Here is a 24,997-nt window from a genome sequence, read left to right on the forward strand (position 1 = left end):
AAGAGCATCTGGAGGTGAAAGCAACTGATAACTTCTTAGAAGTTGAAACTGCAGACATGCGTGGCTCCACGCCTGACACGGTGACCGTAATGATACAGTTAGACTTTGAACGCCCAATTGATGCAAACTTTTGGGACTGCGACATCAATGTTTACGGTATTTAACTTGCCGAAAAGGATTGGCCACCTGAATTTGCCCGTGCTTGCCCATATGGGGAAGAGGCTATCAAACCTTTCTTGCCACTTGTTCCCGATGAGCTTGCAGAATCCCACGCCGTTGATTGGGCATTGGCGCAGGCACCTGCATTCTACTGCAACAACATAGGGTAGGATAAAGATTTCCCCCATCATGTAATTCCAATTAAAAATAAATCCCAACCTCACCACCCAATACAACATGATGCTAAAGCACCCATGAGGGAAATCCTCACACAACTAGAGTACCAGGGCGTAATCGAACAGTGTCTCACCAATGAATAATCCTCTGTTCCTTGTAGCTAAACCGGACCATTCATACAGAACAGTCTTAGGCTACAGACACTCAAATAGTCCTAGACTAACATATGCTATACAAAACTCACAGGATTTATGAACAACATAGTGCGCAAAAAATACAAAACAGCATTGGATATTTCCAGTGGTGGTTTCTGCCAAAATATGGCGCCTGAGTGTAGAGACTTAACAAGTTTCAGTGAACTAGGCTCCCAGAAATTTTTTCGTTTACCACAGGGGTTCAAAAATAGTCCAGGACTGTTCGCGGCTCATGTAACTTCAATATTGCACGACATTGACCCTGAAGCATTGTTCGATGTAGAGGACATCTACCTTACGGATGATGAATTACTGCAACATCTAAGACGGGTAGCCCGTATTGTTGTAGGATTTGCCAAATTAGTCTATAAATTCAATTAAAAATAAATTTTAAAAAAACAGCCTTCTTTCGTGTCTTGTTTTAGGGAATTTCTTAGAAAAATGTGCACAGTTACAACCTCCAAATACCATTCAACTCCAATCACTATTGGGTTTTCTAAATTTTGGCAGAACATACATTCCAGATTACGCATCATGCATCAAACAGTTATGACTTGATACGTCCTGGCTTTTGCAGTAAATGTTGGACAGTCGAACACACATGCGTCCTCAGAGCATTGCAGCAAGACATGCTTGCAGCACAACACCTACACACAAGGGACAATAAAAAACATCTGGTCATCAGAGTAATTGCTGGTGCCATTGATTTCACCTATGTAACATTCAATGAGGGTGAGACAGTCCCGATTGCATACAAATCACATTTGTACTCTACAGCAGAACAGCGTTTTGCTCCTACTGAGAAAATTCTCACTGCTGTTCAGATGGCTGTCATTAAAGAAAGGCCATTAGCCCAGGGGAAACACATTGTCGTATCTCCAATCTCAGCCCTTGAGGCTGTTACCAGAGCCAGCGTTCCAAACGCTAAAGCATTACATCCACGTTGGATCCAATGGGCAACGTCTCTGACAGCCACTGATGTTGACTATATTTATGACCCAAAGTTACAAACTCAAGAATTTTTGCAATATGAACTAGAATACCCAGGTCCGGCAAATACATTGCTCGTTGATCAATGTCAGTCATGTACACCAATGGCTCAGCACAACTGCTACAGGCACAGAGCACCAATATTCTGCTGCTTGCACAGTCATAAGAAGTTAAATGGAGGTTATTAAATTCTATCCACAACATACCTTTACGCAAACCATAGCGGATTGCACTGCACAACTAGCAGAGCTAAGGGCTCTGGTGATGGCACTGAAACATACGGATCCTGACCAGCTTACACCGATTGTCTTTCATTTGCACTATTATGTCCAGTCCTTTAATAAATATCTGCATTACTGGCTCCAGAATGGGTTCAGAGATTCCAAAGGTAACACCATCAAAGACAAACTCCTGTGGGGGGGAAGTAGCAAATCTAAAGGAAACGCTATCAAATGTCCATGTTGTACGTACACTTGGACACCAGCGCATTGGAATACACTTTGCTGGAAATACATTGGCTGATGCAGCAGCCAAATCGGCAGTAGCTATGGCTTCTGTTGCTGCAGTAACTCGTTCTAGAACGAAACCGGACGCTGAAATACTGGCAGCCGTGAAAGCCTCGGCTGGTGGCACACCTTTACCTAAAGGATATCCCATCAAATATTCCTACTGGATGGGAGGTTTCTTGGATGCAGAAGTAAAAATACCAGGTGAGTAATTCCTAATAGACCAGAATTGATTAAAGTCAGCGCATGAGGGAGTTGCCTCTGCCCATACAGGTGTGGTGGCTACAAAATCATTATTGCAGGCCCGTTATTGGTGGCCAGGTCTATACAAACAGACCAAGCAGGATGTCCTTTGTTGTGATATCTGCCAACAAATTAAGGGGTCCACCGCAGACACCGCTCCTAATTTCTAACAAACCATTACAATGTGTGCACTTGGACCATTGTGGTCCCCTGACAGTGCATATAAATACATCTTAGTCGCAGTTGACTCCTGCTCCAGATTTCTATGGGTGTGGCCACAACGCTCGGCTGACTTTTGATAAAGATTTGCAAGTCTTTATTGGCACATATGGCACATATGCAGTTGTGGCTTTCCACTCGGACCAGGGCCCTACTTTCGCCTCAGTGGCATTCAGGGGTGCCAAGGCTTCTTTAGGGTTCCAACTCCATTACTTGTCTCCGTATCATCCCGAGGGAAATAGTGTCACGGAACGATGAAACTGAGATTTAGAGCAGTCCTTAACACCCGGAGTATTAGGTACGGGTCATAGTTGGCTTAATCACCTGTATGGAGTGCAGAGAGCACTTAACCTGCCTAGAAGGACACTGGGGGGTCGTACTTCATACGAGTGCCTGTCTGGAATTCAAATGTGGTCCAGATCTTGATGGTCCTGAGTGGAGGCGGCAGAAACACCCTTTGACATAAATGAACGTGTCACTGTCTTGCAGGAATTACAACAGTTCAGTGATGACAATGCTTCTGCCAGTGCTGCCTCTTTAGGAATTAAGGATGTACTAATAACATCTACCAGCTGGATTCCAAAGGTTGGGGATCTAGTACGTGAAAAAGTTGCTGTGAAAAAGGAGTTTGGTCCTTCCTATCGTGCACCGGTTCCAGTCCTGGGAATACACTGCACCAGATCTGTTATTCAACCACTGCTGCCTGGCTCTAAAGAAAACCGCATGTTCTCCTCCGACAGTGTCAAGTAACACCATGTGGCTGATCCTACACAGCAGACCAAGAGGAACAACCAGTAGTACCCGAATCCCTCTCACTACGGGTCAAGATGTCCCTCTACAAGTTTTGAGCAGCAATGCGGACACCTCTCCTAGCTTGGGGAGGCTGGAAAATTATCTTTCATTAGTTCCACTAACATCTATTGCAACAGGCAATACAGAAATTGCACATTGATAGGATTCGACCTCTATACAAACGGATGGTGTCATTTATTATGAACCACCGCAGACTTCTTCCAGACCTCCTTCATGTACGGTTCCAGTTTTCATAAACTGCTTCTGGATACTTTGCTGACATCACTGACACCTTTTCGGAATAATCTGTCTCTTCTACATCTGAACTATCAAAAACACGTAAACTGATAATTTGGCTCAAAACAAATTACCTTCTATTCCAATGGAACTATATGTGGCTTTCCTTGACTGTATAAGCTTTCCTCATTTTTCTTTTCCCAAGGTCTGCAGAAATTTGTCTTTCGTGAGCATTTCCGCTATACCAATTCCTGATGGGCATTGTTTAGGATAAGGTCCATTTGATATATACAGCCTGACGGAGGACATTCAAATACCATATGTGTTTAAACTTTCTATGAATGATATAATAATACCCAGAGTTGTTTCTGATGACTGGGATGTGAAAACCGTTGATTACTAGTGTACCTATTGAGTGTTTTCTTACCTTCTAGGGGGGTATTGCCTTTTAGTAATTTTGGTATTGTCACTAAAATAAAGTACCTTTATTTTTGTAACACTGTGTGGTTTCTTTCATGGATGTAAGTGCTGTGTGACTACAAGTGGTATTGCATGAGCTTTGCATGTCACCTAGATAAGCCTTGGCTGCTCACCCACAGCTACCTCTAAAGAACCTGCTGTCTAGACACTGACTACACTCTACTAATAGGGGAACCCTGGACATGGCAGAAGGTGTAAGTACCATAGGTTCCCACCACACACCACACCAGCTTCCTACAAAGTCTGTTTTTCTCATCACCCTTTTCCTCATACCTCTGATCGTAATCCTTCTTAATCGCCTTTTTTTGTCTACACCCGACTCTCACCACCTCTCTTCAGTCTATCAGCATCCTTCTACTTCTGATCGCTGTTGCGCTCTGTTCGCTTCTCTGGCTTTCCACCACGACCCACTTTCTGCTATTCTTTCTCTCCATATTTCTCCTGCTTCTAATTAGCCTCCCTCCTCTCCATGCTGACCTTTTTTCCTCCCATCGGCTACATCGTTCTCGCTCTCATTTTCTTCCACTTTCTTTCCTCACTCTAGCGCTTCAATCTCAACAGCTTCCCTCTCTTTTATCAAATTCCTTCAGATCATCCAGTGCTGTCATCACCCTCTTTTCATTCTTCCTCTTCAATAACTGCCTCCAGACGGTATCCCATAATCAGCCTGCACCCGCCACTCAACTGCCTCCTTCTCCCTTCCTTTCCATCAATGTCCTCCTGAACTTGCCATCTCCATCTCTGCTGCATTCCAGTCTTCACAACCAATAGCAGATTTCCAGGCTTTTGCTGTACCATTGGTTTCCTTTCACTCCCTGTCAGGCCGGTCTTCACAGCCTCCCTCCTTTTCATAGACTTTGTCAGCTGCATTTCACCATCTTTTGCTTTCTTCTGAGCATCTCCTGGATTCGCTCCTCCTTCCTATTCCCAAGACAACTAGCACTCTAAAAAAAAAAAAAAAAACTATCAGCACCATAATAAAGAAGAAAGCTGAATTTTATTCATTAACGATAAGATGAAAACTGAAATTGACTGTCCATGCCCTCTTACTTCGGACTTCATTTGCCCTGTTTCCGTCTTACTTTCCATCATCTCATTCTTTCCTTTTATCTTGTTGGCCTCAGTCCATTTGTGGGCTTCATTGACCTTCTTTCCCCTTACCTTCTCACTTTTGTCTGCTACCCTTCAGTCTCTCTCAATCATCCCACGGTTTCCTTCTTAAGCTTTCCTCTTCATAAATTTCCTTTCTGCTTATTATCGTCCTCTGCTTTTTAGATTTCCTTTATCACCCTCGTCCCAATTTCCTTACAATTTTTCTTCTCATCTTCACCATCTTGAGCCAGAATCCATTTAATTTCCAGTAAGCATGCATTCTGGGAGTACAATTATTTATTCATTGCCTAATGTCGCCTGTAACAACTGCCAAGTAAATATGTTCTGCAGCTAGGAGTAGTTTGTGTTTTAAGGGCCGGGTTTAAAAAAAGTATTTCAATAGGCCTAATAGTCCTGTAGTTACATGCAGGGCCACTGGAATTGTGATAGAAAGGACCAAGATAGGCAGTAGAGTTGACTAATGTGGCAAAAAAGTCCAGTTAGGCATTTACAATGCCAATAGCTCCAACTCGAATAAATCCTCTTGCACTGCAAATGCTTGTTACCTGTTGATGCTGCTCTGACAGTCATGTCTCTTCTCCACAGTGTAGGGCTCACTATCCATGTAAAAAAAAGTCATACCTCCAACAAATTCATCTGTTCCCAGGCTCTACACTGAATGCATGCAGTTACCTGAAAAGCACCCGTTAACAAGCAGAGGGTGATTCCTTTCGAACAGCTGCTACCTTTTTCAGAATAGACTGTTTACTTTAAGGACTGTAATGTAATGTAATATCTGGGGATGCTGAGTTCATGCCTTTAGTACCACATCCTAGACTGCACGTGCACCCACTCCTAAGAGTGCCTTGCAAATTAGTGGTCACAAATGGATGGTCAAAGATGGGATCTAGTGGTGATAAAGGCTCAGACTACACACTCCACATTGGTGCAACAGTAACAGCCTGTTGCTTGGTTGGCCTCCCCTCAACCTTCTCCCGCTAGGGACCATTATCACCGCAGCCCCTCTTGGTGTCAGAGCACCCCTCAGTCACATAACATTCAAAGGCATCTGTACTCCCTTGCACCTGGGCTGTCGCATCCACTACTTTAAAGTCCTGGCGGTCAGTCTAGCCTGTCAAGCTTTTCTCAAGCTCAGCCATGTGAAAACTGTCTTCATAACTGACATTATGGCCATGTGCCACATTTGGAAGTGACACTCACTCCCCACAGCTGTCTGCACTTGCGCAGGAGATCTGCTATTGGGCAATCCACATCAAGATCTACCTTTTAGCAGACCACTGTTGGACAAGGAATTTGTAGACCTGCTCAGCAGAATGTATAACACTCACAAGGCCTCCAAAGGCACTTTCATTAGTGGAGCACCCAGACCATTGAAAACTCTGCCACTCCAGCTAACATACAATGCCAGGGCTGTGCTTCAAGGTGCCTATAGTCCACAGCCAATGCATGATGGCTGAATTTTTAGGGGATATTTGCCCATGCTTTTCTTCCTCCTCCCTCTCAGTCCTTGCATAGTGAGGCAAATGAGACAAGTGTCTAGGACACTCATCCTAGCTGCTCTAAACTGGCCAGCCAAACCCTGGTACTTCAAGCTTCTGGAGGTGTGAATCAGCCCATTCAAGGTGCTGCTGCTCAGCCCAGTCGAACTTTCTTCAACAGAAGTGCCAACTCAGAGATCCAGACTTCAGATAGCTTACCCAAGCAACTTGGCACCGTAGATTCTAGAGTTTGGAGAGAAGCGTGTGCTTATACTGTGAGGCACATAAAGCCACTACATGTGAATGTAATGCATACAAGTTGAAATAATTTGTCCACCACTGTATTTCAAATAAATAGACCCCTTTAAGGTCTCTGTCCAAGGTAACATTAGCTCTGTTTTACATTTATGAAAGGCAGACCTGAAATACACCTCCATAAGCTTACACTTGCCCGCAGTTGGAATATATATGCAAAATAGAGATCATTCATCCTCCAGAACCCCTGTGGTCGGGGCCTTCATGGAAGTTTTTAAGAATGTGGTACCTACTTGAACATCTGCCCCAGTGTGGTATTTCAACATAGCCCTTCACTTTTGTAACTTGCAGTTTGTCACAAAGTAGCTTTCTTAATAGCAACATCCTCCCTCGGTAAGGTGTATTAGCAAGCTCAAAGCCCTAACATTTCAGGAACCTTGCAACTAGGTCCACAGGACAGGGTGGTCCTTGGGACTAACCCCAAATTCCTTCCAGAGGTAATTTTGCATTTCCATATCAGCCAGACCATTAAGCTGCCAGTCTTTTCAATAATCGGACTGTGTAGCAAAAATGGCCTTATGTTCTCTCAACACTTAGTATGTTGACAGTACATACCTGCTTTTTGTAGCCTTTGCTAAACCATACAAGGGACATCCAATCTCTAAATCAGGCGTTGTGAGATGGATCCTTAAGTGTGTTCAGACTGGCTATGCTGTGCTAAAGCACACTGTTCGTGTTCCCCACCTCCAGAACCAGAGCACACACCACTCACAAAAAGGGTGCCACTGTTGCTTTCCTGGGTAACATCCTGCTAGCTGACTTCTGCAAAGCTGCCACTTGTCTACAACACACTTGTTCACACATCTACTGTGTAGCTATACTAGCCTACCAATGGTTGGGTAGACGGTGTTAAGAAATTATTTCCAAACATCTGCCTGCAAGAAGCTGCTTTTTGGGAGATTGGCTTTACAGTGCACATGCTGAGCATGTGCATCTACAAGCCATACATACCATGAACAGAAGAGGTTACTCTGTAAGCATCTGTTCGTATCAGGTAGTGCTGTAGATTCCAATGTGCTCACCCACCTCCCTGGAAGCAGTGGTCATATATTTAATCACTGCTTCAATTTCTACAATACACAAAACACTTTACTCTCTTACTTGATGCCTGACTTCACTTGTGATACTTAGCCAGATGAGTGGAAAGCGATCTTCGGTGGAACCTTTATCCTTGTGCATTGTGGACTACAGGACGAGTTGCAACCAGTCTTGTAACTGTCGTCTTCAAATAAAAACAGGTTGCATATCCAAGCCCATCTCTGAATGTGAGTAGTATGCGTAGCATGTAAGTTTACAGCACTACATGCAACTAACAGATCCTTAAAAGGGGGTAAGTAACATTTTATTTTTTCAACAATCTTACAGGCCAACTGTGTTCCAGCAGCCAGTCATCTTCTTGGGGGCAGATGTCACTCACCCTCCTGCTGGGGATGGCAAGAAGCCCTCCATCGCTGCTGTGGTGGGCAGCATGGATGGTCACCCTAGTCGCTACTGTGCTACAGTCCGCGTGCAGACCTCACGCCAGGACACTGCCCAAGAGCTCCTCTACAGTCAAGAGGTCATCCAGGATTTGACAAACATGGTGCGCGAGCTACTTATCCAGTTCTACAAGTCCACGCGCTTCAAGCCCACACGAATAATTTACTACAGAGGTGGGGTCTCAGAGGGACAGATGAAGCAGGTACTCTCCATCCTAGAGCTTTGTGCTTGTTGCATGCTGTTGTCTGTGATAGAAATGAAAATGTGTATTGATTTGCTGAACACGATCTGCCACAAGGTTAATGTACCTCTTGCTCTGGTTTCAAGGATTCTTTTACATACTGGATTCTAATTTTTGTTTCAATTAGATTATCAGTAGTATTATTATGGTTTATAAGCTGCTATTGTGTTTATTCTGGTAGTCTTTTATTGATTGGCTTCACGCCAAATATCACCAGAGGTCTTCACTTATTCAGATATATGCTGTCTTGGAGGGCTGATTTGCACATTGCCCTGCTACAAATGTGTATGAGGTGTGGTGTATTAGGTTGTACTTTTTCAAGAGTAGTTCTGCTTTGCGCTCAGTGAGGTCCAAGTAGAAAGTGCCTCTGATTTGTGTTGATTGTGCAAGCATTGTTATTTTTCTATTGAGCTTAGGGATGCACAGCTACATGGAATCTGAGCCAATATCAGAACCCAGGCATTCCCTTCTGTTCCATAACAAAGCTTACTATAAAATCCTCTTGGTCTTCAATGTAGTCCAGAATCAGCATTAAGGAAATAATGCCAATTTTGATTAACACCAAGCATGCCGTTGTCTCAGTCTAGTATTTTCAGCCCAAACTAATTGTTTCTCAACTAGATCTCTAATTGAAAATCATGCTCCTGGGTCTCCCTTCTACTGGGCATTCAAAATTATCCACATGGATTATTTTGTTCTTGGCACCTCGTATTACTTTACACGTGGAGTTATTTATTAAAAAGAAAAACTGACACTAGGGCATGTTAGTGGGCATAATAAAATGGAAATACACTCCAGTAGACAAGATGACTAACGGTGAACTCAGGAGTGGTTAATCAGCAGGTAAGTGTGTAGTTGGGTAGAGCAAAATAAAGGTGTTTGAAAGCTTACTACCATTCTAAAGAATGATGCAGAAAGCTCACAATTAAGCTTAACCAAGAGAGCAATACTGTTCTGATATGTGATGGTATGTGTGGCTTGTAGATACACAAGCTCTGCACACTCCTGCCAGCTAGTGTTGGGTTTGGAATGTTGCACGTTTTTCTTCATAGAAGCATATTTGAGTCACAGGAAAGTGACTCCTCCTTCTCGGTGTTAGTGCGCATGGGCATCTACTGTTTATCCTATATTGGATCTTTCATAGATTCACATGCTTGAATCATTCCCCGTCATTGAAGTGGGAGTCCCAAGGTACCTTAGGAACGCAGTATGTAAGAACCATGATAGGCTACAATGGCAGTAGGAAATTAGTTTAGTAGCCTATCTGTCCTTTTAAAAAAACATTTGAACTGTCCAATCAGATGCCAACACCCTCTAGAATACTCCCAAGAGACGTAGTTTCCCTCAGATTTCTTTACTGCACAGCTGTTTTTTGTTTTTTTTTTGGTTAAAAAAACGTTTTCGACAGCTGCAGTATCTAATTCATTCAAGAAAGGTATTTTTCGTTCCTACAAATCTTGTGGGAAGAAAAGGCTACATGTGGACTGCCCCCATAGACTGTATTGCCTGTACCCTCAACATCCGGTAAAGAATTGTAAGATTTTTTCAAACCTTTTCAGCATGTACTCTCACCACCATCCGGTCAACGAGGCAGTCTGCAACATTGACAGCAGCCATTCATACACTCATTTCATCCTCTAAAGTATTTGGCACTAGACCCTCGGAGGCGGTGGACTAAACATCGCCACAATTCAAAAAGATTCCCCTCAACAAAGCAATCCTCACAAAAGCATTCATTGACAACATCTACAGACCCTCTGTCTACGGTCCCTCCAGTGACCACAACTATGTTGACGACTCCTCCATCGTCAAGGCCGATGTCGTCTGCACCATCATCGATGAAACCATCGATGACCACACCGTTGATTGCAGCACCATTGACGGGAGAGACATTACTTTCACAACATACCATTACCACCTCTGCTTTAATGTCAACAATATGCAACTACTGTTCGGATCATCAAGGTCACAAGAACTATTTTACATCCTGAAGAAACTTCTCCAAACAAAGTTTCATCCCTGCTGCCTACCCATCTATTGGACTGGAAGGAATCTGAAGATGAGGGAATCTACGGGGACTCACACAGTCCTTCAGAATTTCAGTTGAAGTATCAGGATAAGTGTAGGAAGTTGGCTCTGTATGTGCTATTTCAAAGTAAGGAATAGCATGCACAGAGTCCAAGGGTTCCCCTTAGAGGTAAAATAGTGGTAAAAATAGATAATACTAATGCTCTATTTTGTGGTGGTGTGGTCGAGCAGTAGGCTTATCCAAGGAGTAGTGTTAAGCATTTGTTGTACATACACATAGACAATAAATGAGGTACACACACTCAGACAAATCCAGCCAATAGGTTTTATTATAGAAAAATATCTTTTCTTAGTTTATTTTAAGAACCATAGGTTCAAATGTAACATGTAATATCTTGTTTGAAAGGTATTTCAGGTAAGTATATTAGGAACTTTGAATCATTTCAATTGCATGTATACTTTTCAAGTTATTCACAAATAGCTATTTTAAAAGTGGACACAGTGCAATTTTCACAGTTCCTGGGGGAGGTAAGTTTTTGTTAGTTTTACCAGGTAAGTAAGACACTTACAGGGTTCAGTTCTTGGTCCAAGGTAGCCCACCGTTGGGGGTTCAGAGCAACCCCAAAGTTACCACACCAGCAGCTCAGGGCCGGTCAGGTGCAGAGTTCAAAGTGGTGCCCCAAAACGCATAGGCTCCAATGGAGAGAAGGGGGTGCCCCGGTTCCAGTCTGCCAGCAGGTAAGTACCCGCGTCTTCGGGGGGCAGACCAGGGGGGTTTTGTAGGGCACCGGGGGGGACACAAGCCCACACAGAAATTTCACCCTCAGCGGCGCGGGGGCGGCCGGGTGCAGTGTTAGAACAAGCGTCGGGTTCGCAATGGAAGTCAATGAGAGATCAAGGGAACTCTTCAGCGCTGCAGGCAGGCAAGGGGGGGGCTTCCTCGGGGAAACCTCCACTTGGGCAAGGGAGAGGGACTCCTGGGGGTCACTTCTGCAGTGAAAGTCCGGTCCTTCAGGTCCTGGGGGCTGCGGGTGCACGGTCTTTTCCAGGCGTCGGGACTTAGGTTTCAGAGAGTCGCGGTCAGGGGAAGCCTCGGGATTCCCTCTGCAGGCGGCGCTGTGGGGGCTCAGGGGGGACAGGTTTTGGTACTCATAGTCGTAGAGTAGTCCGGGGGTCCTCCCTGAGGTGTTGGTTCTCCACCAGCCGAGTCGGGGTCGCCGGGTGCAGTGTTGCAAGTCTCACACTTCTTGCGGGGAGATTGCAGGGTTCTTTAAAGCTGCTCCTTTGGATAAAGTTGCAGTCTTTTTGGAGCAGGTCCGCTGTCCTCGGGAGTTTCTTGTCGTCGTCGAAGCAGGGCAGTCTTCAGAGGTCGCTGGTCCCTTTGGAAGGCGTCGCTGGAGCAGAGTTCTTTGGAAGGCAGGAGACAGGCCGGTGAGTTTTTGGAGCCAAGGCAGTTGTTGTCTTCTGGTCTTCCTCTGCAGGGGTTTTCAGCTAGGCAGTCCTTCTTCTTGTTGTTGCAGGAATCTAAATCTTTAGGTTCAGGGAAGCCCTTAAATACTAAATTTAAGGACGTGTTTAGGTCTGGGGGGTTAGTAGCCAATGGCTACTAGCCCTGAGGGTGAGTACACCCTCTTTGTGCCTCCTCCCAAGGGGAGGGGGTCACATCCCTAATCCTATTGGGGGAATCCTCCATCTGCAAGATGGAGGATTTCTAAAAGTTAGTCACCTCAGCTCAGGACACCTTAGGGGCTGTCCTGACTGGCCAGTGACTCCTCCTTGTTATTCTCATTATTTTCTCCGGCCTTGCCGCCAAAAGTGGGGGCCGGGGCCGGAGGGGGCGGGCAACTCCACTAGCTGGACTGTCCTGCAGTGCTGTGACAAAGGGGTGAGCCTTTGAGGCTCACCGCCAGGTGTTACAGCTCCTGCCTGGGGGAGGTGTTAGCATCTCCACCCAGTGCAGGCTTTGTTACTGGCCTCAGAGTGACAAAGGCACTCTCCCCATGAGGCCAGCAACATGTCTCTAGTGTGGCAGGCTGCTGGAACCAGTCAGCCTACACAGATAGTCGGTTAAGTTTCAGGGGGCACCTCTAAGGTGCCCTCTGTGGTGTACTTTACAATAAAATGTACACTGGCATCAGTGTGCATTTATTGTGCTGAGAAGTTTGATACCAAACTTCCCAGTTTTCAGTGTAGCCATTATGGTGCTGTGGAGTTCGTGTAAAACAGACTCCCAGACCATATACTCTTATGGCTACCCTGCACTTACAATGTCTAAGGTTTTGCTTAGACACTGTAGGGGCACAGTGCTCATGCACTGGTACCCTCACCCATGGTATAGTGCACCCTGCCTTAGGGCTGTAAGGCCTGCTAGAGGGGTGTCTTACCTATACTGCATAGGCAGTGAGAGGCTGGCATGGCACCCTGAGGGGAGTGCCATGTCGACTTACTCATTTTGTTCTCACTAGCACACACAAGCTGGTAAGCAGTGTGTCTGTGCTGGGTGAGGGGTCTCTAGGGTGGCATAATACATGCTGCAGCCCTTAGAGACCTTCCCTGGCATCAGGGCCCTTGGTACCAGAGGTACCAGTTACAAGGGACTTATCTGGGTGCCAGGGTGTGCCAATTGTGGAATCAAAAGTACAGGTTAGGGAAAGAACACTGGTGCTGGGGCCTGGTTAGCAGGCCTCAGCACACTTTCAATTCAAAACATAGCATCAGCAAAGGCAAAAAGTCAGGGGGTAACCATGCCAAGGAGGCATTTCCTTACAATAAGTATGACCAGCAGGACTTTGACTCATACTATACCCTCATGACAAACACTGGGCATTACAAGTATCACTAACCAAGACAGGATACTGTACAGATGCCTGCATCCATTATCCAAGATTTGCTAGCTATGCTTCAAGACTGTAGGTGCAGATTTCCGGGCTCTACCTAGGATCAGCCACAGCAGCCTCCACAACCTCAATCTACTTCTCTAGCCACACCGATGAACATATCTCCTTCTGTAACACTGAGGCTGACACCAGCCTCCACAATAGCTGCACCTCCCAGGGAGGATGAACACCTCAGGAGAGGGAAGTGGGAGAAATCATTGTTCCCCCAACACACTCATGAATCAGACTCTTCCCCCTGAGGACATCAGGAGTTTCCACAACTTGGACAGGGCTGCAACAATTTTTCACCTCCTAGGTTGTTTCTCAGACTGTTTTCTTACTGATTTTAAAGAGCAGGCCAGAAAATCATTAAGAACTAGGCCCGTTATTGACTACATTTGGAGCGAGGGGCTAGAGATTATGCAGAACTCAGCTACAGTTCCACCAATACCACCTCGCCTGGTTAAGAAATACAGAGCTACAGAAGATTTCTAGGCTTGCTTAATTGGCCATCCGAAAAGTGACTGTCTCCCAGGCTTCTCAAAGTTGTTCCAAGAACCCTTCCATTCCCATATTTGCTTCACCAGACACGAAAGGCAGATGTAGGAAAAAGATTCTCCCTTACGTCTGCTCTCACTGTCCATGGAGCCAATACCCTAGCATTTCTAGGGTGTTATGACCGCCAAATGTGATTGGATGTCTGCACTTTGATCGATATCATCCCAGAGGATAATAGATCTGAGGCGAAGGAGATGCTGCATTAGGGCATGCATACTTCGGAAATTGATTGAGCCCTAGACATCGCCGCCACAAGTTTTAGCCAGTTAGCCCAAGCAGCGGTTTTACGTCGCCTGGGATGGTTGAAAGCCACATTTTTCGGACCAGAGGGCCAATCCAAAATCTTGGACATGGCCTACAATGGCACAACTTTTTTTTTTTGGCAGACAAGTAGACAACGCATTATTACCAATAAAGGCAGCATGGACACTGTCGGGTTGCTCAGCACTTTGCAGTTTAAAAAATTGCCCTTTCGTGGGGCCAGAGGAAGGGGTTCCTCTTCATACAGAGGTGGTTACCAAAAACCACATCATCACAATCTTAATACAGGTCTTTCTACCATCCGGCCTTTCACCAGCCACCTGCAGCAGCCTATAGCAAGCAAGGCAGACAACGGAAACAGCCCCGAGGGCCCAGGATGCAAGTAGTAAGCAATGACCTGAACCAGCTACAATTCCTCTTTCCTCCCATATCACCCAAGTGGGCGTGAAAATCTCAAATGACCACCACCAATAGAAGGAGATTACATCAGCCATATGGGTGTTGGATATAGTAAGTTACGGTCACACCTTCGAGTTTGTGCAGAGACCCCCAAACCATCCGCCGAAAGAAGCTCACCCACCTCATCTTCACTTACTACAAAAAGAAGCATTACTAATGCTTTCCAAGAGTGCAAAAAAAGGTTCCCTCTCATCAAAGAGTATTAGGCTTCTACTCCCGGTTTTTCCTGGTGAGAAAGAAAACCAGGGAATGGAGACCAATACTGGATCTCAGTATGATGACCCTTTCTGACATCCTTCACCTTTTAAACAGCGAGGACTGCTTGACTGCTAGATTTGCAGGATACCTACTTCCACATCCTAACTCATCCCAGGCATTGCAAATACCTCTGCTTTACCGTAGCCGATTCCCACTAGCTATTCAGAGTTCTCTCTTTGGAACTGAAGCCTGCCTCTCAAATCTTCACAAAATGTCCCATGACAGTGGCAGCTGCACTTCGCAAACAGGGTTTTCAGGTGTCCCTAGTTAGACGACTGGCTACTGAGTCATGTCTGCAACAAGCTTCCCAAGCCACCAGCACTTGTCTTGCACTACTTCACAGTCTAGGCCTCATGGTAAACCACCAGAAATCTATCACCTTCCAAAAGAGTCAATTTCTGTGAGTCTTTTAAAGAATGCTCCTAGGTATGATTTCTTTGGCAATAAACCTAGTACCTCTAGCATGACTAAAGATGAGACCACTGCAGGAGGAGCTTCAGAAGCAATGGATCCGGACTTAAGGATCCTTTGAGGCCTTGATCATTGTTACCATAAGGATGGTAGAAGCATTACAGTGGTGGACTTGCATAAATCATGTTTTGCAAGGGTTGACGTTCCTGAACCCCCAGGTCCAGACTGTCATTACAACAGATGCTTCCCTGGAGTGCTGGAGTGGTCATTTGCAGGATATGTGGATCCAAGGAAAATGGTCCAACCATCAAAAACTGAGGCACATCAATCTCTTGGAACTAAAAGCAATATTCCTCACGCTACAGGTGTTTCTGCCGCCGAGATTAGGCTCCTCCCTGCTGGTCCATACAGACAGCACAACCAGCATGTATTAGATCAACAAGCTCTTTGGTATTGGCTCACTCTAGACAATTTCCCTGAGGGCAGATCACGTTTGGTGTGAACAATACTCTATCAGACATGCTCAACAGAACAAGAAAGTTGCCACAAAAGGGAACTAGATCAGCAAGAGGTGGACAGGATTGCAACCTGGGGGCAAACTGGCATTGGATCCCTTTGCAGTGGACAAGACCGCCAAATGCAAGTTCTATGCCAGTCAATACCCAATCCCAGGGTTGTGGGGAATGCCCTTTCTATGCGATGGTCTGGGATCTTTGCATAAGCTTTTCCCCCTTCCCATAGCTTCCCAGGATTCTCAGAAAGATGAAAACTGAGCTCTACCGGTTCATCCCGATAGCTCCCAGGTGGCTCAGACAACATTGGTTTATGGAGCTGATTCTATTATCCGTGACCAATCCCCTCTGTCTTAGAGGAAGCTAACCCTCCTGACGAGGAACCAAGGCTAAATCTTACAACTGGAGCCAGCCTCTCTCCAGTTGCATGCATGGCTTCAGAGTTCTATGAGTTCAGAAACTTGACCATCTATCAGGAATTCAGAGATATACTATCCAGAGCACAGGCCGAAAGTACAAACAAGGCATACAGGCTGAAGTGAAAAGGTTGTGTTCTTGGTGCCAGCAAAACAACTTGAGACCTCTCCTGTACAGATCATACCTTATCTTCCTTCACTCACCAAGTCTGGCCTTGTTCATGCCTCCATTGAGTTCACCTTACTGAAATCTCAAAGTACAGGTGTTCCGCACAAACTGCATTACTTTGCTCCCCAAGACTCATCAAGCAGTTTATGAAAGGCTATTCAGAACTGTTCCTCCTATGCGAGCATCTACCCTGGAATGGCATCGCAACGTGGTGCTTTCACAATTGAATAAATTCCCATTCAACCCAATTCATAAGGCTGAACTGAAGTTCCTTACATGGAAGGCTGCAGTTTTACTCGCTCTGTCATTAACCAGAAGAGTTGGCAGGATACAGTCCTTTACAATTCATGAGCCCTTCCTGCACGTCAGACTAATTTGTCCTTCTCAGAACAAATCAGAGGTTCATTCCGAAGGTTCTTTCCCATTTCCATCTTAATGAACCGGTCATACTACACACATTTTTTTCCAAATCCTTGTACGCCACCTGAAAGGACTCTCTGCACAGACATCAAGCGATGTCTGAAGTTCTACCTCCACCGTAGTAAACTAACTCGCAGAACAGATCAGCTGCTAGTCTTAAAGTCAAGGCCGTCAAGGGACAGCTGTGACAAATGCCACAATAGCATGGTGGATGTCAGCAACCACTCAGTTTTGCCACTCTAAAGCCGGCAGACCACTGGTGAGAATGGCTAAGGCATATTCCACAAGAGAAGTGTCTACTTCAGCTGTTCTCTTTGCAGGCATCTCACTAGAGAAAATATGCTGAGCTGCCTCATGGAAGAATATGTACTCCTTTACACAGCACTACTGCCTAGAGTCGGCACAACGCAGTGACTTAGCCATGGTTCAGGCTATACTATGCCATCTATTTAATTAGGTGAACTTCTTTCTTAATACGTGTTTAAAAAAAAAAATAATTATTCATGTTAATTCGTGGTTCAATTATGTTTGTTTCTCCAAATATTCAAGTATGGATGTTTACAATTCCAAGGTTATTTCCAATCATTTTTACAGATAAAACGTATGTTATATTTACAATTATGTTTTTTTCCTTACCAACCATCCGCTAAGGGTCTTTGCAGTTACCTCTGATACGGCTTGCTATTCCGATTAAAGCGTGTGAATCTGAGAAATCCAATACTGGATAAGAAAATAAGTTACCTACCTGAAACTGTGATTTTGCAGTATTGGTATCTTTCATAGATTGACATGCGACACCCCCCAGTACCCCTCCCCCGGTCCCCTCACACCCTTATGCCCCCCCATCCTTCCCCCCCCAACTGGAGGCTCACCTTACATTTGGGAATATGCTTCACTCGTGTGCTAGAAAATCTGAGGGAAAGGGCCTTCTGGGAGTCTTTTTTTTAAAGACATACGCTATTAAACTGATGGCCTGCTGCCTTTGTAGCCTATTATGGTTCTGCATACTGCTTTCCTAAGGTACCATGGGACAACCATTTCGAATGATTAAAGCATGTGAATCTGTGAAAGATACCAATACTGGATAACCACAGTTAACAGGTAAGTAACTCGTTTTCTAAACTCTGCCGTCGAGTTTGGACGTGTGCCTCTTCGCTACGTATTCCATTCCCTCCACTTTTGAAAACTTTCATTGCGTCTCTTGTTCCATTGACGGTATTGTTTTTGATCATGTTTTCTTATATTCACTTGTCTCACTCCGGAGCCCCTCGCCAATTCAGGCCTACCTCAGCAAATGGCACCAACCCCTATGCTGTGCTGATGGAAAGGACGCGGTTTCAATTCTGTTCTCTGTGCCACACACAATATCCTGCACACTGACCAACATCTGGTGTATAACCTGTGACTCTCCCCTGACTATCAAGCCACCTGCGACGCCTTCAGATCAAGAAAGACCCTTCAGGACCAAAGAGTTTGTCAACTAGAGATTGCCAACGAGACTACAGAAGACACTCTGGAAATCTTTGGGGAGGAGCGCGGCCAGGAGGAGCCAGAACAGGAGGCAGCCTTCGCCATCCAGGACTCCGATGTTCAGTTGGATATTGAAAGCCTTGACGTGACATCGATGCAACCTGTGAGTTCCAAAGGCCCATCCTGCCCCCTCTAAGGCTTCCAAAAAGCCCCTTACTGAGGTCGTCAGACCGCCACTGCCACCAGGCCATGGCCAGTTCTGTAAAACAGTCTCTGATGCACCACCCTCCAGCTCGGCACCGGAAACTGCCAAGACATTCTCAGACATCAACCTCAACATCTTGTTGTCACTGTTTCCATCGAACCTTTGGCACCAACCACTTCATCACTGAGCCAAACAAGCTCCACCTCCGCTTCGGCTCTGACAAAAGGACATATACCGAAAACCTCAGTGTAGAAAACCAGGGACTCAATATCTTCTGCCACACCATCTCACGTTGAACCAGTTTTGGAGTCCATGGATCCTCGTCAATACCTCCTCCACTTTAAGCAGGGTACAGGGCGCATTATTGCCTCACCCGTCACCCTCAAGAGGAAACTATCCTATCAGGAGTCTCTAGACACTTCACCACACCAAAAGAAGACTTAGGACAAGGCTGCCACTACTATTCACAAACCTTTTCTGTTGGAAAATAGCATTTTTCTGACATGGTTACCCCCACTTCTTGCCTGCTGTCAGTGTGTTTAGACTGTAGGACACTGAGATCCTACTAATCAGGACCCTGTTGTCTGTGCTCTCTCCTCTCAATTTGGTTGCTGGTAAACATTCACACCCCGCAATTTGCATACTGGTGCGCCCATACAAGTCCCTAGTATATCATACCTAGGTACCCAGAGCACTGGTACACCAAGGGTCTCCCATGGGCTGCAGCATGTATTATACCACCCATTGGAGCTCTGCAAACTGTCTGCGGACCTGCCATTGCAGCCTGCTTGGAATGGTGCATGCACCTTTCACTCAAGATATAAAGATTGCCTTATATTGCTGTCACTGCACTTGCCCAGTGTACATCACCCTTCTAGTAGGCCCTTCAGCCCAAGGGCAAGGTGCATGTCCCTAAGTGTGAGGGTACCCCTGCATGAGCAAAGATACCCCTACAAACCCCAGACTCCAATTCTTGGGCTTTGTAAGTGTGGGGAAGCCATCTTAAGGCATGTAGTGGATGCTGGTCAACAAGAGTGGTCCAACTACATAATCGCTTCTCCGAACCTAGGCGTGTTTGGTATCAAACATGTTGGAATCAAGCAACTACACAGATTCCAGTGCTGGTTGCATACCATCTACTTTGGGGGTTCTGTTCTGCCTGTACCTCCTTGCAGGGTCTGCCTGCCAGCCCACATTGCTGCAGACCCCAGACATGGTTCTGTCCTCCTACTGCTGAGCCTAACTCGAGCAGGGGAAGGTGTAGGAAAGTATCATCTTGCCTGGCATGTTACCCCTATATTTCACTGTATATATGTTTTAGTCTGTGTCACTGGGACCCTGCCAGGCAGGGCCCCAGTGCTCATAAGTGTGCCCTGTATGTGTTCCCTGTGTGATGACTGTCTCACTGAGGCTCTGCTAACCAGAACCTCAGTGGTTATGCTCTGTCTGCTTTCCAAATTGTCACTAACAGGCTAGTGACCAATTTCACCAATTCACATTGGCATACTGGAACACCCTTATAATCCCCTAGTATATGGTACTAAGGTACCCAGGGTATTGGGGTTCCAGGAGATCCCTATGGGCTGCAGCATTTCTTTTGACACCCATTGGGATATCTGACAATTCTTACACAGGCCTGCCAGTGCAGCCTGAGTGAAATAACGTCCACGTTATTTCACAGCCATTTACCACTGCACTTAAGTAACTTATAAGTCACCTATATGTCTAACCTTCACCTGGTGAAGGTTGGGTGCAAAGTTACTTAGTGTGTGGGCACCCTGGCCCTAGCCAAGGTGCCCCCACATCGTTCAGGGCAAATTCCCCGGACTTTGTGAGTGCGGGGACACCATTACATGTGTGCACTATACATAGGTCGCTACCTATGTATAGCGTCACAATGGTAACTCCTAATATGCCATGTAACATGTCTAAGGTCATGGAATTGTCACCCCAATCCTATTGTGGCATTGGGGAGACAATTCCATGATCCCCTGGGTCTCTAGCACCGAACCCGGGTACTGCCAAACTGCCTTTCCGGGGTCTCCACTGCTGCTGCTGCTGCCAACCCCTCAGACAGGTTTCTGCCCTCCTGGGGTCCAGGCAGCCCTGGCCCAGGAAGGCAGAACAAAGGATTTCCTCAGAGAGGGTGTAACACCCTCTCCCTTTGGAAATAGGTGTGAAGGCTGGGGAGGAGTAGCCTCCCCCAGCCTCTGGAAATGCTTTGATGGGCACAGATGCTGCCCATCTCTGCATAAGCCAGTCTACACCGGTTTAGGGATCCCCCCCCACCCCTGCTCTGGTGTGAAACTGGACAAAGGAAAGGGGAGTGACCACTCCCCTGACCTGCACCTCCCAGGGGAGGTGCCCAGAGCTCCTCCAGTGTGCCCCAGACCTCTGCCATCTTGAAAACAGATGTTGCTGGCGCACTGGACTGCTCTGAGTGGCCAGTGCCATCAGGTGACGTCAGAGACTCCTTCTGATAGGCTAGTAAGAAAGGTAAGAGCCTATCCTCCTTCCTAGGTAGCCAAACCACCTTTTCTGGCTATTTAGGGTCTCTGCTTTGGGGAATTCTTCAGATACCGAATGCAAGAGCTTACCAGAGTTCCTCTGCATCTCCCCCTTCACCTTCTTCCAAAGGATCGACCACTGACTGCTCAGGATGCCTGCAAACCTGCAACAAAGTAGCAAAGACGACTACTGCAACCTTGTATCGCTTCATCCTGCCGGCTTTCTCGCCTGTTTCCTGGTGGTGCATGCTCTGGGGGTAGCCTGCCTCCTTCTTGCACCAGGAGCTCTGAAGAAATATACCGTGGGTCGACAGAATTTTCCCCCTGCAACCGCAGACAACAAAAGACTGCATCACCGGTCCTCCGGGTCCCCTCAGCACGACGAGCGTGGTCCCTGGAACTCAGCAACTCTGTCCAAGTGACTCCCACAGTCCAATGACTCTTCAGTCTAAGTTTGGTGGAGGTAAGTCCTTGCCTCCCCACGCTAGACTGCATTGCTGGGTACCGTGTGATTTGCAGCTGCTCCGGCTCCTGTGCACTCTTCCAGGATTTCCTTCGTGCACAGCCAAGCCTGGGTCCCCGACACTCTAACCTACAGTGCACAACCTTCTGAGTTGTCCTCCGGTGTCGTGGGACTCCCTTTTCTGACTTCGGGTGGACTCCGGTTCACTCCTCTTCTAAGTGCCTGGTCTGGTACTTCTGCTGGTGCTGCCTGCTTCTGTGAGGGCTCCCTGACTTGCTGGGCGCCCCCTCTGTTTCCTCATCCAAGTGGCAACATCCTGGTCCCCAGCAGCATCCAAAAACCCTAACCGCGACCCTTGCAGCTAGCAAGGCTTGTTTGCGGTCTTTCTGCGTGGGAACACCTCTGCAAGCTTCTTCACAAAGTGGGACATCCATCCTCCAAAGGGGAAGTTCCTAGTCCTCTTCGTTCTTGCAAAACACCAAGCTTCTTCCATCCGGTGGCAGCTCCTTTGCACCCTCAGCTGGCATTTCCTGGGCATCTGCCCACTCAACACTGTCGCGACTCTTGGACTTGGTCCCCTTGTCTTACAGGTACTCAGGTTCGGAAACCCACTGTTGTTGCTTTGCTGGTGTTGGTTTTCCTTGCAGAATCCCCCTATCACGACTTCTGTGCTCTCTGGGGGTTGTAGGTGCACTTTACACCTACCTTACAGGGTCTTGGGGTGGGCTATTTTTCTAACCCTCACTGTTTTCTTACAGTCCCAGCGACCCTCTACAAGCTCACATAGGTTTGGGGTCCATTCGTGGTTCGCATTCCACTTTTAGAGTATATGGTTTGTGTTGCCCCTATACCTATGTGCTCCTTTTGCAATCTATTGTAACTTTACACTGCTTGCATTACTTCCTTTTGCTATTACTGCATATTTTTGGTATTGTGTACATATATCATGTGTATATTTGGCATCCTCATACTGAGGGTACTCACTGAGATACTTTTGGCATATTGTCATAAAAATAAAGTACCTTTATTTTTAGTATATCTGTGTGTTGTGTTTTCTTATGATATTGTGCATATGACACCAGTGGTATAGTAGGAGCTTTGCATGACTGCTAGTTCAGCCTAAGCTGCTCTGCTATAGCTACCTTCTATCAGCCTAAGCTGCTAGAAACACCTCTTCTACACTAATAAGGGATAACTGGACCTGGCACAAGGTGTAAGTACCTCTGGTACCCACTACAAGCCAGGCCAGCCTCCTACAGAAGGTAAAGCAAAGGGTTTCCTGTAGGATGGAGGTGTTATGTCCTCTCCTTTAGAACTAGGTGTCTATGGGCTGGGGTGGCCTCCCAGCACAACCAGTCTGCTTTGAAGGGCACATTTGGTGCTCTCCTTGCATAAACCAGTTTGCACCAGTACAAGAACCCCCGGTTCCTGCTCTGGCATAAAACCACACAAAGGACCGGGGAGTGACTGCCCCCCCCTGTCCGGCTCCTCCCCTAGGGAGGTGCACAGTGCTCTGCCAGATGGCCACTTAATTCTGCCAGCATGAAAATAAGATGTGCAGAGGCTCCTGGAAGCATGTGACTGGTTAGCCAGGTAGATGTCCTTGACCCTCTAAAAGTAGTTCACTTCAGAAAGTGATCAAACCCTTTTAGGGCTACTTGACGGCTCCCGCCAAGGGTGAGGTCCTCAGATTTGTCAAGCAAGACTCTACAAGGAACTCTCTGCAAGACATCTGCTCCTGGCCTCCAGAACCGCTGCTGGTCTGCTTTGGGAACTGTAACAAGTTTACACCAGTTGGAACGGCACCCACTGCAACATTGTTTCTCCGGAGCCTGCAAAAATTTTGCAACATCAATTGCTGTGCGTCCTCCAGGGACACAAGGACTCTTTGCATCAAAGAAGCAAGAAGGAATCTCCCATGGAGTGAAGGAGTCACTCCCCTGCATCCGCAGGTACCTCAAGACGATGACGACAATAACAATGACTGGCTGGGGGATCCTGCTGTTCCATTTATATCGAAAGGCTCTGCAGCACAGGTGGTGTTTCTGTGGTCCTCTCTGGGTCCCCCTTGTCTTCTGACCAACTTGGGAGACGGTGGGCCCTTGCTGCAGCCACTGGAACAGAACCCCAATGCACTGCAACTGTTGCTCTTGCCAAGGCTTGTTGACTTTCTCCAGGAGATCTTCAGGCTCCAAGAAGCCCCAGCTGCCAGCACTCTGCAACTCAAAGATCTGCTTCCACGCTGCAGCTCCTGCAACATGGGGCTCTGGTTTTGTTGTGTTGCTGAGGCCTCCCGGCAACTCCCTGTGCCTGCTGCCAGTGGGTCACTCGCGGGGGGCTCCTTCAGCTCCCACAGGCTTTCCTTCCTGCCAAAGGCCTCCCCTGATACTCTCGCAAGTGGGCGAGTCCCTAGGGCCTTGCTCTTCCTCAAAAACCTACAATTTTCCTTGCAACAATTATTTTCGTCTGCCAAGACTTGTTGGTGGTCCTGCTGGCCACTAACTCTCCTTTAACCCTGCGACTGACGTGGGACAGCTTTTGGAAGACTCCAAGGATCTCCTGATTTCCCTGGATTCCACAGCTGGATTTCTTCCCTCACCGCCCTGCAGGAACATCGCCTCCAAGAGTGTGGGCATTACCTACCTGCACCACCTGGGCATCTGAGTGGTCTGGACACTGTCCCCTTCAGGTTCTTCACATCCACAATCCACCTTTTGGGTTCCACCAACCTGGTCCACTGGTGCAACAGCAGCTGGACAATTGAGGCTTCTATTGACAAAGGTTTCAAACATCACTTAACCCCTATGCATCTGGGCTCCATGGTGTAGGTACTCCACTCTTCTGGGTATCCATGGTTGGGGGTACTATCCAACCTTCTTTATGTCAACTGGTTACCTCAGGGTCTACTGGGAAGGGTCCTGAATCCCTAAAAATCAGACCACAATGTTCCTCTATTAGCCTATGAGACACCCAGCTCAATAACTCGGTATCTGTTGGATTTCTAGTACTTACCTATGGTATTTTCTTACTCCTCCAGCCCCTGGGATTCTAACACACTTACCGTGGTTAGGGACCTCCGTTTGTATACCACTTTCTTGGTATATGGCTGTATCCCCACCACAAAAGTGCTCCATGTATTTCTATGATTTTCCTGCTTGGTACCAAGTGTATGTTTTGTGTGGAGATATACCAATGTTGGTAAAGAATATTTTATGTTCGATGGCATATGTTGCTGCAGATACACATGTTTCGCACAGTCCGCTGCCTGGTGTTGGGCTCGGAGTATTACAAGTTGTTTTTCTTCGAAGAAGTCTTTTTTGGTCACGGGACCGAAGGACTCCTCCCTCTTCGGCTCCATTGA

General features: G+C 46.6%; 1 protein-coding gene across 6 annotated transcripts in view; it reads left to right on the forward strand.

Moving 5' to 3' along the window:
* Positions 1–24,997, forward strand: part of AGO4 (argonaute RISC component 4) — a 421,284-nt gene that overhangs the window by 327,446 nt on the left and 68,841 nt on the right. For all 6 annotated transcript variants that reach the window (XM_069223826.1, XM_069223825.1, XM_069223829.1 and 3 more), the window contains one exon: positions 8,269–8,584. In XM_069223826.1, the coding sequence (XP_069079927.1) occupies positions 8,269–8,584 (316 nt within the window). The remainder of the gene's footprint in view (positions 1–8,268; positions 8,585–24,997) is intronic.

Source organism: Pleurodeles waltl, chromosome 3_1 (genome assembly GCF_031143425.1).
Source record: "Pleurodeles waltl isolate 20211129_DDA chromosome 3_1, aPleWal1.hap1.20221129, whole genome shotgun sequence".
In the NCBI taxonomy this organism is placed as follows: Eukaryota; Metazoa; Chordata; class Amphibia; order Caudata; family Salamandridae; genus Pleurodeles; species Pleurodeles waltl.